Raw genomic sequence first — 13090 nt, forward strand, 5'->3', positions numbered from 1 at the left:
ATTTTGAAGTTTGAGTTGTCCTTGATCTTCAAGTTAAGTGAGGGTGTGGTTTTCATGCAGATTTATTTTTCTCTTCTTGTATTTTCTTGGTTTTGGAGGAAACGTGGAGCTAGGCCGTCAGTAGTATCTTCAGCTGCTCAGCAGTTCTGGTAGGAACGTTTTTAGCCTCAGCGTAAGAATACCCCCCCACCGCCACTTTGCCTTTTTCTTTTAAATTAAGATAAAGTTCATATAACATAAAATGGACCATTAAATATTTTAAAGTGTACAGTTCAGTGGCATTTAGTACATTCACAGTGTTGTGCAACCGTCGCCACTATCTAGGTCCAAGACATTTTCGTCACCCCAAAGCGAAACACCAAACCCATTAAACAGTCACTCCCTTTTGTTCTCAGCCCCTGGCAATCACTGGTCTGCTTTCTGTTTCTATGGATTTACCTGTTTTGAAAATTTCATATAAATGGAATCATACAATATGAGACTTTTGTATCTGGCTTCTCTCATTTAGCAACATATTTTTTAGGTTCATCCAAATTTTAGTGGGCATCAGTACTTAATTCCTTTTTATGATTGAATAATATTCTGTTGTATGGATATAGCCTTTTGTTTATCCATTCTTTAGTTAGTGGACATTTGAGTTGTTTCTACTTTTTGGCTATTATGAATAATGTTCCTAGGACCATTTGTGTGTACAGGTATTTATTTGAACACCTGTTTTCAGTTCTTTTGGGTATATACTTAGGACGGAATTTCTGGGTCATATGGTAAAATCCCATGTAACTTTTGAACAACCACCAGACTGTTTTCCACAGTGGCTGTACCATTTTATGTTCCTGCCAGCAATGTACCAGTGTTGCAAATCCTCTACAACTTCAACAATGCTTATTTTCCGTTTCTAAAAAATTATACACGTCTCTCCCTCTTGCTTTAAGTATATTTCTTAAATCTAGAGACAAAAATAATCTTGTTTTATTATTTCAAATACTTTTTTCTAAATGATTTTTTTTCTGGTATTTTTCAAGTATGGGATCGATTTCTTCATGAATGAAATTTCTGTTGGGAGTATTGACCTTTTCCATAGTGATGCTAGGATAAAATCGTAACCTGGGCCAGCCTCATTTGAGAAGAGCCACTCATTAGATTCTAATTTGCATAGATTGTACTAGACTTGTTATGTATGTATTTAAAAATACATTTGATTATGGGTACATTTTGTAAGGTTTGTCACTTGCTGGATTTTTTTTCCCCAAACAAAAACAAAATCTCACCAAGATTTCTGATACTTATTCATGATTTTCTTAACCATTTCTTAAAATACTAGATATGCTGTAGTTTTCATTTCATGATGAAAGCCCTTTAAGCAATGAGGAAGCCTTCCATTGATCTTTTTTTTTTATGATGTGTGTCTATTTTATAGGTACCCAAGACCCTGGGATTATTAAGGATGTTAAGTGGCAAGTTTTACAGTCGCCAGGGGCCAGAACAGGTAATACAAACTGGCTTAACCTCACAAAACGTTTTCGCCAGGGTCCCCTTAAGGACAGAGTTGAATGAGTCTTGAATGTTATAGATTTTCATCTGAATTTGCTCATAATTACACATTACAGGGGTGTATGCATTAATAAGAATTCATGGAGCTGTTCACTGAAGATTTGTGCATTTTACTATATATATCATTCTTATCTCAGTAAAGAAAATTTAAAAAAAAAAAAATTGAAGAATGAATCTAGTCCTCTTGGATCTGGGGGTATAGCCCAAAGAAGTCTCCTGGAATCATTCTATACCTTTGAAGTTTCTTATTTTATCTTGTGCGTTTTTGTATCCTTGTCCGTAACATATCCCTTATGTTTGTTGGTTTTAAGATGAAAAAAGATTCCTTCCTAAATCTGAGGTTATTGATGTTTCGGGAGGATGAGCCACATTGGTCCTGGGCTCACCTGTTTTGCTCCTCGATAGGAGAAACATGGCTCCGTCTCACAGCTGCCCGGCAGTTTCCTCCTGAATGTGCCGATACGCTCCTCTGGCGCTCTCTGAGGCAGGCGGTTACGGTCATTCCCTCTACGCGGCTCTCACAAGAGTCTTGACATACGTGGGGCTTCCGATCATACTTCTTCCTGTTTTTGGGGGGAATCAAACAAATTAATTTTCGTTTCTTCAGTTTCTTAACTAAGGGAAATAATTGTAGGAAATATAATATGTATTCTCTTGCTGCACTTGTATTGAATATATTGAAAGTGTTGTGTTCTAGTTCTTCTTTCTGTGCCCTTGACTTCAGCTAATTCATGTCTTCCGGGTTGGTGTGGCACGCTCTCTGTAGAATTGAGCAATAACACTGCTCTGTGTGTCTGGAAAGTCACTTTCATTTTCAATCCCTTGTGTGTTCACAGTTTTCCGGTTAGCATTCTCTTTAGTCATTTCAAGCCGTTTGTCTTCATTTTGCAGGTGAAGAGCCATAAGCAAGACTAAATGCCTTGGCCTCCGCCGTGTACTTTGTTCTTTCTCGTTTACTGTGTCGCCTCTGTTGGTCTTTCTGTTACCATAATAGTGCATGAGAGCTTTACTTTGTTTTCCTCCCTGGATCCTTTCCCATTCTCTTTAATTCCATCTGAATAATAACTCTATCTGTAACAAATTTTAAAGGGTTCATTTTTAAATTCTTTTGATGATAATTAAGTAATCATGCGGAGTTTCAGCATTTATTTATTCTTTTAGTCAGTCAGCAAGCACGCTCTTTGAGCCAGCCGTGGTGTTAGAGCTGAGCATAAATAGATGAATAAAATGCAGTGCGCTTCCTCAAGGAGCCCTCAGTGTAGTGCGGGAGTCAGATGTAGAAGCAGCTGTAGAACGGGACAATATGACACGTTTCGTAACCTGTCCTGTAATATAACGTGAAGCGCCGTTGAGGCGCGGGGAGGGACCATTGAACTCTGGAGGTGATACTTGATTTGGAAGTGAGTAAAGTTTCTCAGGCGGACGGGGGAAGGCTGGTTGTTTCCAGTCCGGGAGCCGCCATGTGCAAAGTGCCGGAAATGTCGGAGAACCCTGCAGAACGCTCCACTCCGCTGTGGGGTAGGGTCCATGGTCTCTTACTGTTTGTGTTCCGTAGTTATTTTATTGGGACCAACATAATTGTATTACGTTTAGAACAAGAATTATTTGGGGATTGATATATTGGTACATGACTTTCCTTTGTACCATATCCTTTACATATTAAATGCTCTGTTTACTAGTTGATTTGGTATATTAACAGGCAGATGTAACTCTGTTCAATCAGTATAAAATGTCCATCTTCTTTTTACTCGGTCTTACCTCCTGGGAACTCCAGATTCATGTTACCTTGCCTCCTGCTATTGGTTATTCTTTTGTGTGGAACTCAGCTCTTTCTTGTTTTTATCGGTATCCTCTATGATTGAACAGAAGGAGGGAGAAGGTAGCAACTAATTTCCTTACGTTTTGATCTTTCTTTGTGGCACCTTGTACTGGAATCCTTAACTGTTTGGACTTTTTAAAAAGACTTTATGAAAGTAGTACTCTAAAATCAGGGCCTTTCAGTAAATATCTGAATGTTATATTAGTATCCTGTTTGTACTCAGTGGTTCCTAGCCCAGAAATAATTATGGGGCATACGTTTTTAGCACCATCATTTTAGACCTGACAGGTCTCATAGAGATTATCTAATAATTCCTTATTATTGTGAATACTTTCTAGCTTATAAGTCCTTTCGCATGATCTCAGAGGAAGCTTGCATTAAATGGCATTATGATGCCTGTTTTATTGACGAAGAAATTAAAGCCTCAAGAAAACTGGCTTTCCCAAACTCACCTACCTAGATAGTGTCAGAGATGGGTTTGGTCGAGTTGGCTCTTGATCTAGTGCTTTTTTTCACTACCTCTTGTTGGCTTTTGTCTAAACCCTTAGTTGGACAATTGAAGCAGCAGAAGCCAAGATATGTTATACTTAAAAGTAGCCCAAGTTAAAAATTACCTATTATCTCAGAAAGAATGTTCTTTTTTACTATTCAAGTTTGGCAGCAATTCTACTTCTCTTTTAAAATGTGTTATCTCTTAACTACTGCTATTTTTTTTAAAGAGGAACTGCTTTCCTATATAGTAACCACATGGTTAATATTTAGTTCATTTTGTTCTGTTCACTTGTCAGACTATAAAGTAGCAACACTGATAGGATAGTATAAGAGGGAATATATATAAAATAGCTAAGGCAGTGATTGCTACCTTGCAGGCACATGATAAATGGTAGTGGTGGCTGCTGTTCTGATCTGTTAATTTCTTTATATCCATAATCATAGAGCCAATAATTAGTAGTCTGTGGGTCCTTTTTAATTGTGGTTTAGTATACCCCAAATTTACATGTTTCAAAATAATGAACTGCTGGTTGTCTGGCATATATTATCTTTTGAAGAGTATATGAATAATCAAAATTATTTGTTTTCTTTTGAGCTTCTTTTGTCACCAGAAAGTTTAAATTTATTTATTTATTTGCGTTACGCGGGCCTCTCACTGTTGTGGCCTCTCACGTCGCGGAGCACAGGCTCCGGACGCGCAGGCTCAGCGGCCACACGGGCCTAGCCGCTCTGCGGCCTGTGGGATCTTCCCGGACCGGGGCATGAACCCGTGTCCCCTGCATCGGCAGGTGGACTCTCAACCACTGCGTCACCACGGAAGCCCTAAATTTATTTTTTATTTATTTTTTAAATTTTATTGAAGTATAGTTGATTTACAATCTTGTGTTAATTTCTGCTGTAGAGCAAAGTGACTCAGTTATATGAATACTTTTTTTCTTTTTCATATTCTTTTCCATTACGGTTTATCATAGGATATTGAATATAGTTATACAGTAGGACCTTGTTGTTTATCCATCCTATGTGTAATAGTTTGCTTCTGCTAATCCAGAACTCCCCATCCTTCCTTCCTCCAGAAAGTTTAAATTTAAGTATTTTCCTTTATGCTTTGGGCTTTGAGGTCTTACGAAGTTCTTTCAAATGCTGATATTGTAAAGATGTTCTATGTTTTCTTTGAAAAGTTTCATGGTTTTGCTTTTAATCTGTAAGTTTTCAATCCATCTTGAATTTCTTTTTGTTGGATATAGTAGGAATCTAATTTATAATATGCTCTATGTGGCTAGTACCATTAATTCAGTGCTGTATTCTTTTCCAACTAATTTATATAATGCCATAATTTATGTACTGCCACCATAATTTATATAATGTCTGTCAGGACAGACATTTACAGAGGGTACATTGTAGCTCTGTTTCTCTGCTCTCTTTTCTGTTTCATTGGTGTACATGTCTATTCTCATGACAATATCTTACAGTTTTAATAAACTAAAGTTTTATATTTAAAAAATATTTTTTTTGAAAAGGGTGTTAGCTTTGAAACTTTTTTTTTCTCCAAAGGCTTTTTTTTTTTCTTTCATAGTTTTGCAGTGTTCCCCCCCTCAGGTTGTTAGCTAGGCTTCTGAGGATGACTTTCTTTTGATTTGAAAATAGATTTCTGTTTATTCTTTGGGGTCAGACTTCTAAACTTCAGTGGGTTAGAATACCTACTGAATACCTTGAGAGCAGGGGTTTATGTTTGTTTTTTTCACTGCAGGTTCCCCGGAGTATAAAACAGTGCCTGGCATGTACTATGTATTATTGAATATGTAATATTCAGAAAATAATTGTCGAGTGTTGGAAGAGCAGTACTTACAAATTCACCTTTGATTGAGCTGAGTTTTTTTTTCCTTTAAGCATACATAGTAATTTAGAACATTTTGAATGTGTGCACTAGAATTCAGTACTTTGATTTTGCTATAGCTTGTACATTTGAAAGGTATAATGAAATTGGAAATCACTCATTTTTAATTGTCCTATATAGATGATAGGCAGTTGAAGAAAGTGAGGCAATTTAAACTAATCTCAGTACGAAGGTCTGATATTTAACATTAAAAAAAAGTCTCTCTTTTAGAAAGGACAGTTGAAAAGTTTTATTGCAGTGTTTGAGAGAAGACACAGTTCCTACTCCAAATATTGCTCCAGTAGGAGAAGGCTTTAATTAGTGTTTTTAATTAACACAAGATCAAATGGACATTTGAGCTAGTGGTTTAGTGTAAATGAGAAGTAGAAGTTAAAATTATGTTCACATTATTAATTTCAGTAGTATTTTGTTAGTATTACGTTGCTACACGGAAGACTCAATGAAGTAAGGGAAGATATCTTTTGAAAAGTTTTAGGAAGGGATTTGAGATGAGGAGGTAGATAGGAGAACTGACAGTGAAGTTAATTAAAAGGGCCATAAATGAACGGCTAATGTAAGAAGACAGTTTACTGTGCAAAGTCCTCTTCCTATGCCCCATGATGTCTACCCAGGGATGCTAACTTACCAAGTAATTATTTAGCTAGACTACCTTTTTTTTTTTTTTTTTTTTTTTTTTTTTTTTTTTTTGTGTTACGCGGGCCTCTCACTGTTGTGGCCTCTCCCGTTGCGGGGCACAGGCTCCGGACGCGCAGGCTCAGCGGCCATGGCTCACGGGCCCAGCCGCTCCGCGGCATGTGGGATCCTCCCGTACCGGGGCACTAACCCGTATCCCCTGCATCGGCAGGCGGACTCTCAACCACTGCGCCACCAGGGAAGCCCTAGACTACCTTTTAATGAAGTTAAAACCTCATGGCGTAAACAGAAACAGGTGGTAAGTGATAGTCACTGTTTTCTTTTTCTTTTCCTCACCTTTATTGAGATATAATTTACAAATGAAATTGTAAGATAGTTAAGTTGATGATTTGATATAGGTACCTATACACTGTGAAAGGATTTTTCCCCATTGAGTGAATACATGCATCACCTCACATATTTACTTTTTGTGTCTGTGTATATTTTTGAGAACATTTAAATCCTGTTCTTAACAAATTTCAATTATACAATACAGTGTTATCACCTATAGTTACCAGTGTTACACATTAGATCCTCAGACTTTATTCATCATATAACTGAAAGTTTGTACCCTTTCACCAACCTCTCCCTGTTCTTTCAACCCCCAGCCCCTGGTAGGCAAACACTGTTCTACTCACTGTTTTTATGATTTTGACTTTTTTATTTTTTATTTTTTTTAAGATTCTATGTATAAGTGATATCATGTAGTGTTTGTCTTTTTGTATCTGGCTTATTTCACTTATCAAAATGCCCTCCAGTTTCATTCATGTTTTCACAAATGACAGGATTTCCTTCTTTTTAAAGACTGAATAATATTCCATTGTGTGTGTGTATTCCATACCTTGGCTATTCTGAGTAATGCTGCAGTGAACTCGGGAGTGCAGGTATCTCTTTGAGATAATGTCTTCATTTCGTTTGGAAATATACCCAGAAGTGGGATTGCTGGATCTTGCGGTAGTTCTATTTTTAATTTTTTGGGGAAACTCCGTTCTGTTTCTCATGGTGACTATACCAGTTTACATTCTTACCAACAGTGTACAAGGGTTCCCTTTTCTCTATGTTCTCACCAGTGTTTATCATCTCTTGTTTCTTTTATAATAGCCATCCTAACAGTTGTGAGATGATATATCATAGTTTTTGATTTGCATTTCCCTGATGATTAGTGATGTGGAGCAACTTTTCATGTACCTGTTGGCCATTTGTGTGTCTTCTTTGGAAAAATGTCTAGTTAGATTCATTGCCCATTGTTAAATTGGATTATTTGTCTTTTGCTATTGAGTTGTATGAGTTTCTTGTATATTTTGGATATTAACCCCTTCTTGGTTATATGTTTTGCAGATATTTTCTCCCATTCCATAGGTTGCCTTCTCATTTTGCTGGTAGTTTCCTTTGCTATGTAGAAGCTTTTTAGATTGATGTATTCCCACTTGTTTTTGCTTTTGTTGCCTTTGCCTTGATAGCAAATCCAAGAAAATCATTGCCAAGACCAATGTCAAGAAGTTTACCCAACTCCATGCTTCCTCCAGAAGTTTTACAATTTCAGGTCTTATGTTCAAGTATTTCATCCATTTAGAGTTGACTTTTGTATATGGTGTACATTAGGGGTCCATTTCATTCTGTTGCATGTGGCTATCCAGTTTTTCCAATATCATTTATTGAAGAGACTATTTTCCCCATTGTGTATTCTTGGCTCCTTTGTTGTAAATTAATGGACCATATATGCTTGAGTTTATTTCTGGCCTCTCTATTCTGTTCCATTGACCTATGTATCTGTTTTTAATGCCCAGACCATACTGTTTTGATTATTATAGCTTTGTAATATAGTTTTGAAACCTGGATGTATAATGCCTCTAGCTTTGTTCTTCTTTTTCACGATTGCATTGACTACTTGGGTCTTTTGTGGTACCAAGCAAATTTTAGGATTGTTTTTTCTATTTCTGTAAAAAATGCCATTGGAATTTTATAGAGGTTGCATTGAATCTGTAGATCACTTTGGGTAGTATGGATATTTTAACAATAGCAGTTCTTCCAATTCATGAATATGGAATTTCTTTCCATTTATTTGTGTCTTCTTCAGTTTCTTTCATTAATGTTTTATAGTTTTCAGTGTATATCTCTCTCACTTCCTTGGTTAAATTTATTCCTAAGTATTTTACTCTTTTTGATGCTATTGTAAATGGGATTGTTTTCTTAATTTCTCTTTCCTAGAGTTCACTGTTATTGTATAGAAAAGCAACTGCATTTTGTTTGTTGATTTTGTATCCTGCAATTTTACAAATTTATTTATTCTAACAGTTTTTTGATGGAGTCATTAGGGTTTTCTATGTATAATATCATGTGATCTGCAAACAGAGCCACTCTTACTTCTTCCTTTCCAGTTCATGTGCTTTTTCTTTTTCTTGCCTAATTGCTCTGGCTAAGACTTTCTGTACCGTGTTGAATAAAAATGGCAAGAGGGGGCATCCTTGTCTTGTTCCTCATCTTGGAGCTTTCCTCTTTTCCCTGCCAAGTTCTGTATTCTTGACCAACATTCCAACTGTTGAAATGATGATTAAAATGAAAATGGCATTCGTAGTTGAGAGGTGTGAAAGAAATTCACAGACACATTTTAACCAAAGTGAAAATTACAGCTACACCTAAATTTTATTGCCTTTACAACTACTTAATTCAAATGGAGGAGAAGAGAAAAAGATTGTTATTCGCTTATGCTGCGAAATCTTAATACAATATGAGCGGTTATGGTTTGAATGTTAGAAGTTTACTTTTATTGTGATGTACAGTTGATTGAAAAGCCATTGCCTCCTATTTCCAAAACATACACTCCTGAATTCTCTTCCTTGCCAACCAATAGGCATTCAGGTTTCCAAATACTGCAGACTCTGCTTATAGAATTTAGCATGGATTTTCTAACTGTGGCTTTACCTCTTGTGTCACAGTTACTGTCAGGATAATAAATTACTTTCTGGGCCAGAAATACCCCGCATGCTACAGATATTCAGAAAAGTTTCTACAGATAAGAAGTAGAGTTTATATTTCAGAAGGAAATCACTGTGTTTCTCAAGTAACATAGGTGACTTGTCTGTGTCATCAGCTGGCTACAATTCAGTTGCTGCTAATAACCATATCTTGTTACTGTGCATATTTATGCAAGATAAACAGATAACTTGGGACTTGAGAGAAATGTACACTTAATGTGTATGCATGTGATGTCTGAGATTTGCTTTAAAATCCTCCAGGGGACAAAGGTCCCTGAGGGCATTGTGGTGATTGGGGAATGACATGTGAGACAAGCTTGGAATGTTGATGTTTGTTTAAGATGGTTGTTGGGCCCCTGGGTATTTATTATACTGCAATTTCTACTTTTGTGTGTGTGAGTGCAAATTTCTACAACAAAATGCTTATGGAAAGGAATGGTAAGTTTGCACTGTGAATGTCATGGCATCAAATGAAACTAAGGGGATGAGGAGAAAAAAAAGCAAATGGTTAACATTTTAGTTAATATATTTATTACTTAAGCATGGAGGAAGGATGGAAGGAAGGGAGGGAGGAATGCAAACAAAAGGAAATTTAGCGTATTCACTCATTATTTCTCTGGTCATAATGCTGTTGTTAAATTATTCAGTATACATTTTTTGGTTTGTTTTTTGTTGAAGAGATCCATAAACCTCCTACTTGCTTTCAGAGCACTTTTAGTGGGGTTGTTTAATGGAACATATGGTGTACCTGCAGGTTACCATGCAGATCACACGTGACTGATTGTTCAGGTGATGAAATAATAAGGTGTACTTGGTCGTAATTTCTACGGAGGAGCATGCCTGTCACTACTAGAAAGGCTTTGGCCCAGGTGAGGGCAGTGATCATGGTGCCATCAGGGGGCGTGGAGGGGGATGGAAGACTCTGCATCTGGTTCAGCTTTTGCTGCTTACACTGAATGGTGATCTTGGGCAAGTGTTGTAACCCTTCAGGTCTTCAGTTTCGTCATTTGAAACTCTAAAGGATGGGTGGAGAGGCTTTTTTTCTTTATTTATTTTATTTATTTTTATTTTTGGCTGTGTTGGGTCTTCATTACTGTGCGTGGGCTTTCTCTAGTTGCCGCGAGCTGGGGCTAGTCTTCGTTGCGGTGCGCAGGCTTCTCACTGCCGTGGCTTCTTTTGTTGCGGAGCACGGTCTCTAGGCGTGCGGGCTTCAGTAGTTGTGGCACGTGGGCTTCAGTAGTTGTGGCTCACGGGCTCTAGAGCGCAGGCTCAGTAGTTGTGGTGCACGGGCTTAGCTGCTCCGCAGCATGTGGGATCTTCCGGGACCAGGGCAAAAACCCGTGTCCCCTGCCTTGGCAGGTAGATTCTTTTTTTTTTTTTTTTGGTGGTACGCGAGCCTCTCACTGCTGTGGCCTCTCCCTTTGCGGAGCACAGGCTCCGGACGCGCAGGCTTAGCAGCCATGGCTCACGGGCCCAGCCGCTCCACGGCATGTGGGATCTTCCCGGACCGGGGCACGAACCCGTATCCCCTGCATCCGCAGGCGGATTCTCAACCACTGCGCCACCAGGGAAGCCCGGCAGGTAGATTCTTAACCACTGTGTCACCAGAAAAGCCCTGAGAGTTCTTCTAATTAATGCAAATCTATGCTTCGGAGGCACATTAATTAATGCAAATCTATGCTTTGGAGGCCCATCTTATGCCAAACCATAGAGCTAATTGACTTTAGAGTTGTGAAAGGAAGATGCCAGGTCCTTCATCTTCTACTCATTCCTCTGTCTCCATCACAGAGGAAAAGAGCTGATGTATTTAAAATTTTGCTTAAAGTGCTTTTGCTTTTATTGCTTCTCCTTCCCAGGTACTTGTATTTTAGTCTTTCTTACATTAAATTAAGACGCTGTGGGACAGACCTGTTACATCTCCTTAAAGTGATTTTAGTCCTCAGCGAGGAGATTAGCAAATGCTAATCTTCGTGTCTATCCACTCCTGCAGCAATGTTCCTCACTTCCTGAAATTGTTCTCTTTGTTTTTGATGGCTAATGTGCCTCAGTCATTTTAGACCTGAGGACTTAGACTCTGTCTGCAAGAGGCCAGGTAGATAATATAGTGACTCGAATCTGTTGTAAACTATGGTTTTTCGATATAGTCATCTTTAGTTTTCAGTTCTGCAGCTTTTGGCCTTAATCTTGGGGCCATAATAGAGAATGATGGGGGTTTTGGCTAACTGGAAAGCTTATGACCTTTTCAAGAGGGCATATACTACCTAGTCCTATCTGATTATTGCCATTTGGGCCCCGTGTTGCCCGATTTTCTAAATATTCGAGAGAAATATGGTGGTGGACTGCCATTTTCTGGTCTCTTTTATTTTTTGTGGGGAAACTACCTTAGACCCTGTTCTTAATAAATGCTTGAATGGGAAATAGGTCTTTAGTAAGTATTTTTTCAGTTCTTCTGGTTCTGTTGTAGTTGGTAGGCAGGTAACATCTCTGCTCAGATGGTTTCTCTTGTGGTAGCTGAGCAAACCTGGTATCGTCATGGGAAAGGACTGAGAGATTATTATCTGGACAAGCAGAGCTGGGAAGGCAAGTCTTTCTCTGTGTGCCCGGGGTTGGCCATGTAAAATCAGAGTGTTACAAAATGGCTCTGTTCTGTGGCAACACTTAGAATCCTTAAATTGAATAATTTGCCAGCAGGTCTGGAATACCTTACGCATTTAATGTATTTCTTAAATTAAGGAATGCATTTTCCTCTAGTTGGTCTTTTATTCCCATCACCATTTGGACCCCCTTTTCCTTCATCTCTCTCTTTCTCCCTCTCCGTTTCCTTCTTTTTCATAGCATGAATTTGTGGCCTGTCCATGGTATAGAATATTCCAGGCATTGTGTTCGCATAGAATCTTGTAAAGGTTCTTGTAAAGGTGTGTACCCAAAATTCAAGAAATTCATAATTTTGTCAGAACTCATGGTAATCTATGTGTGATATAAAGGAATATTTTTATAATGCTCACATATTTAGGTTTTGGGTTATATGTAAATCACAACACTATAAAGTAGATTTTAAAAAACTCCTTAAGGGCGAGAGTCCTGTTGTTTATATTCCGGAGCACATTTATAGTGTTAGGAAGCTGTCAGAATCCTTAGTTATGAGAGATCATTTACGACATGGCACCCCTAAAGAGCGTTAATTCTGAAAGTTATTTCTATTTGGCTACAAGTCTCTTGCTCTGACGTTAATGTAATATAATTATTGTCTAGGATGGGATCTTTAAGATGAGACTTTCTCCAGATGGGACCCTCCTTGCAGCCGTTCACTTCTCGGGAAAACTAAGCCTCTGGGCCATTCCATCTCTGAAGCAGCAAGGGGAGTGGAATCAAAATGAGCAGGTGTGTCTCTTGATTATGATTTATTCCTAGAGTGATTCTCGCCTAAGGGTGAGTACCGGCAATACGAAGTTCATCTTGATGATATTTTACGTTTTAAAATGTAGCTCACAGCTACTACTTACTCTCATCATTCCAAAGCTGTCCTATTCTTTACTTAACTTATACTCTTATCAGTGTAGTAGGACAGATGGAGAGCAGAGCAGCGCTCTGTGCTGATACTAATTTGTAGAGCAGGACACTCTGTATCCTGAGTGTCCTCTGTCCTGTGATCTCTGCATTTCCCCCTTTCTCATTGCAAAAATACAG

At 38.2% G+C, this 13090-nt stretch overlaps 1 protein-coding gene across 8 annotated transcripts in view; it reads left to right on the forward strand.

Moving 5' to 3' along the window:
• Positions 1-13090, forward strand: part of NBAS (NBAS subunit of NRZ tethering complex) — a 333351-nt gene that overhangs the window by 55413 nt on the left and 264848 nt on the right. For 7 of the 8 annotated variants that reach the window (XM_067008085.1, XM_067008087.1, XM_059078230.2 and 4 more), the window contains exons 11-12: positions 1418-1486; positions 12656-12784. In XM_067008085.1, coding sequence (XP_066864186.1) covers positions 1418-1486; positions 12656-12784 — 198 coding nt within the window. The remainder of the gene's footprint in view (positions 1-1417; positions 1487-12655; positions 12785-13090) is intronic. The other variant, XM_067008086.1, reaches the window with a different exon arrangement.

The sequence above is a fragment of the Kogia breviceps genome, chromosome 11, assembly GCF_026419965.1.
Source record: "Kogia breviceps isolate mKogBre1 chromosome 11, mKogBre1 haplotype 1, whole genome shotgun sequence".
NCBI lineage: Eukaryota > Metazoa > Chordata > Mammalia > Artiodactyla > Physeteridae > Kogia > Kogia breviceps.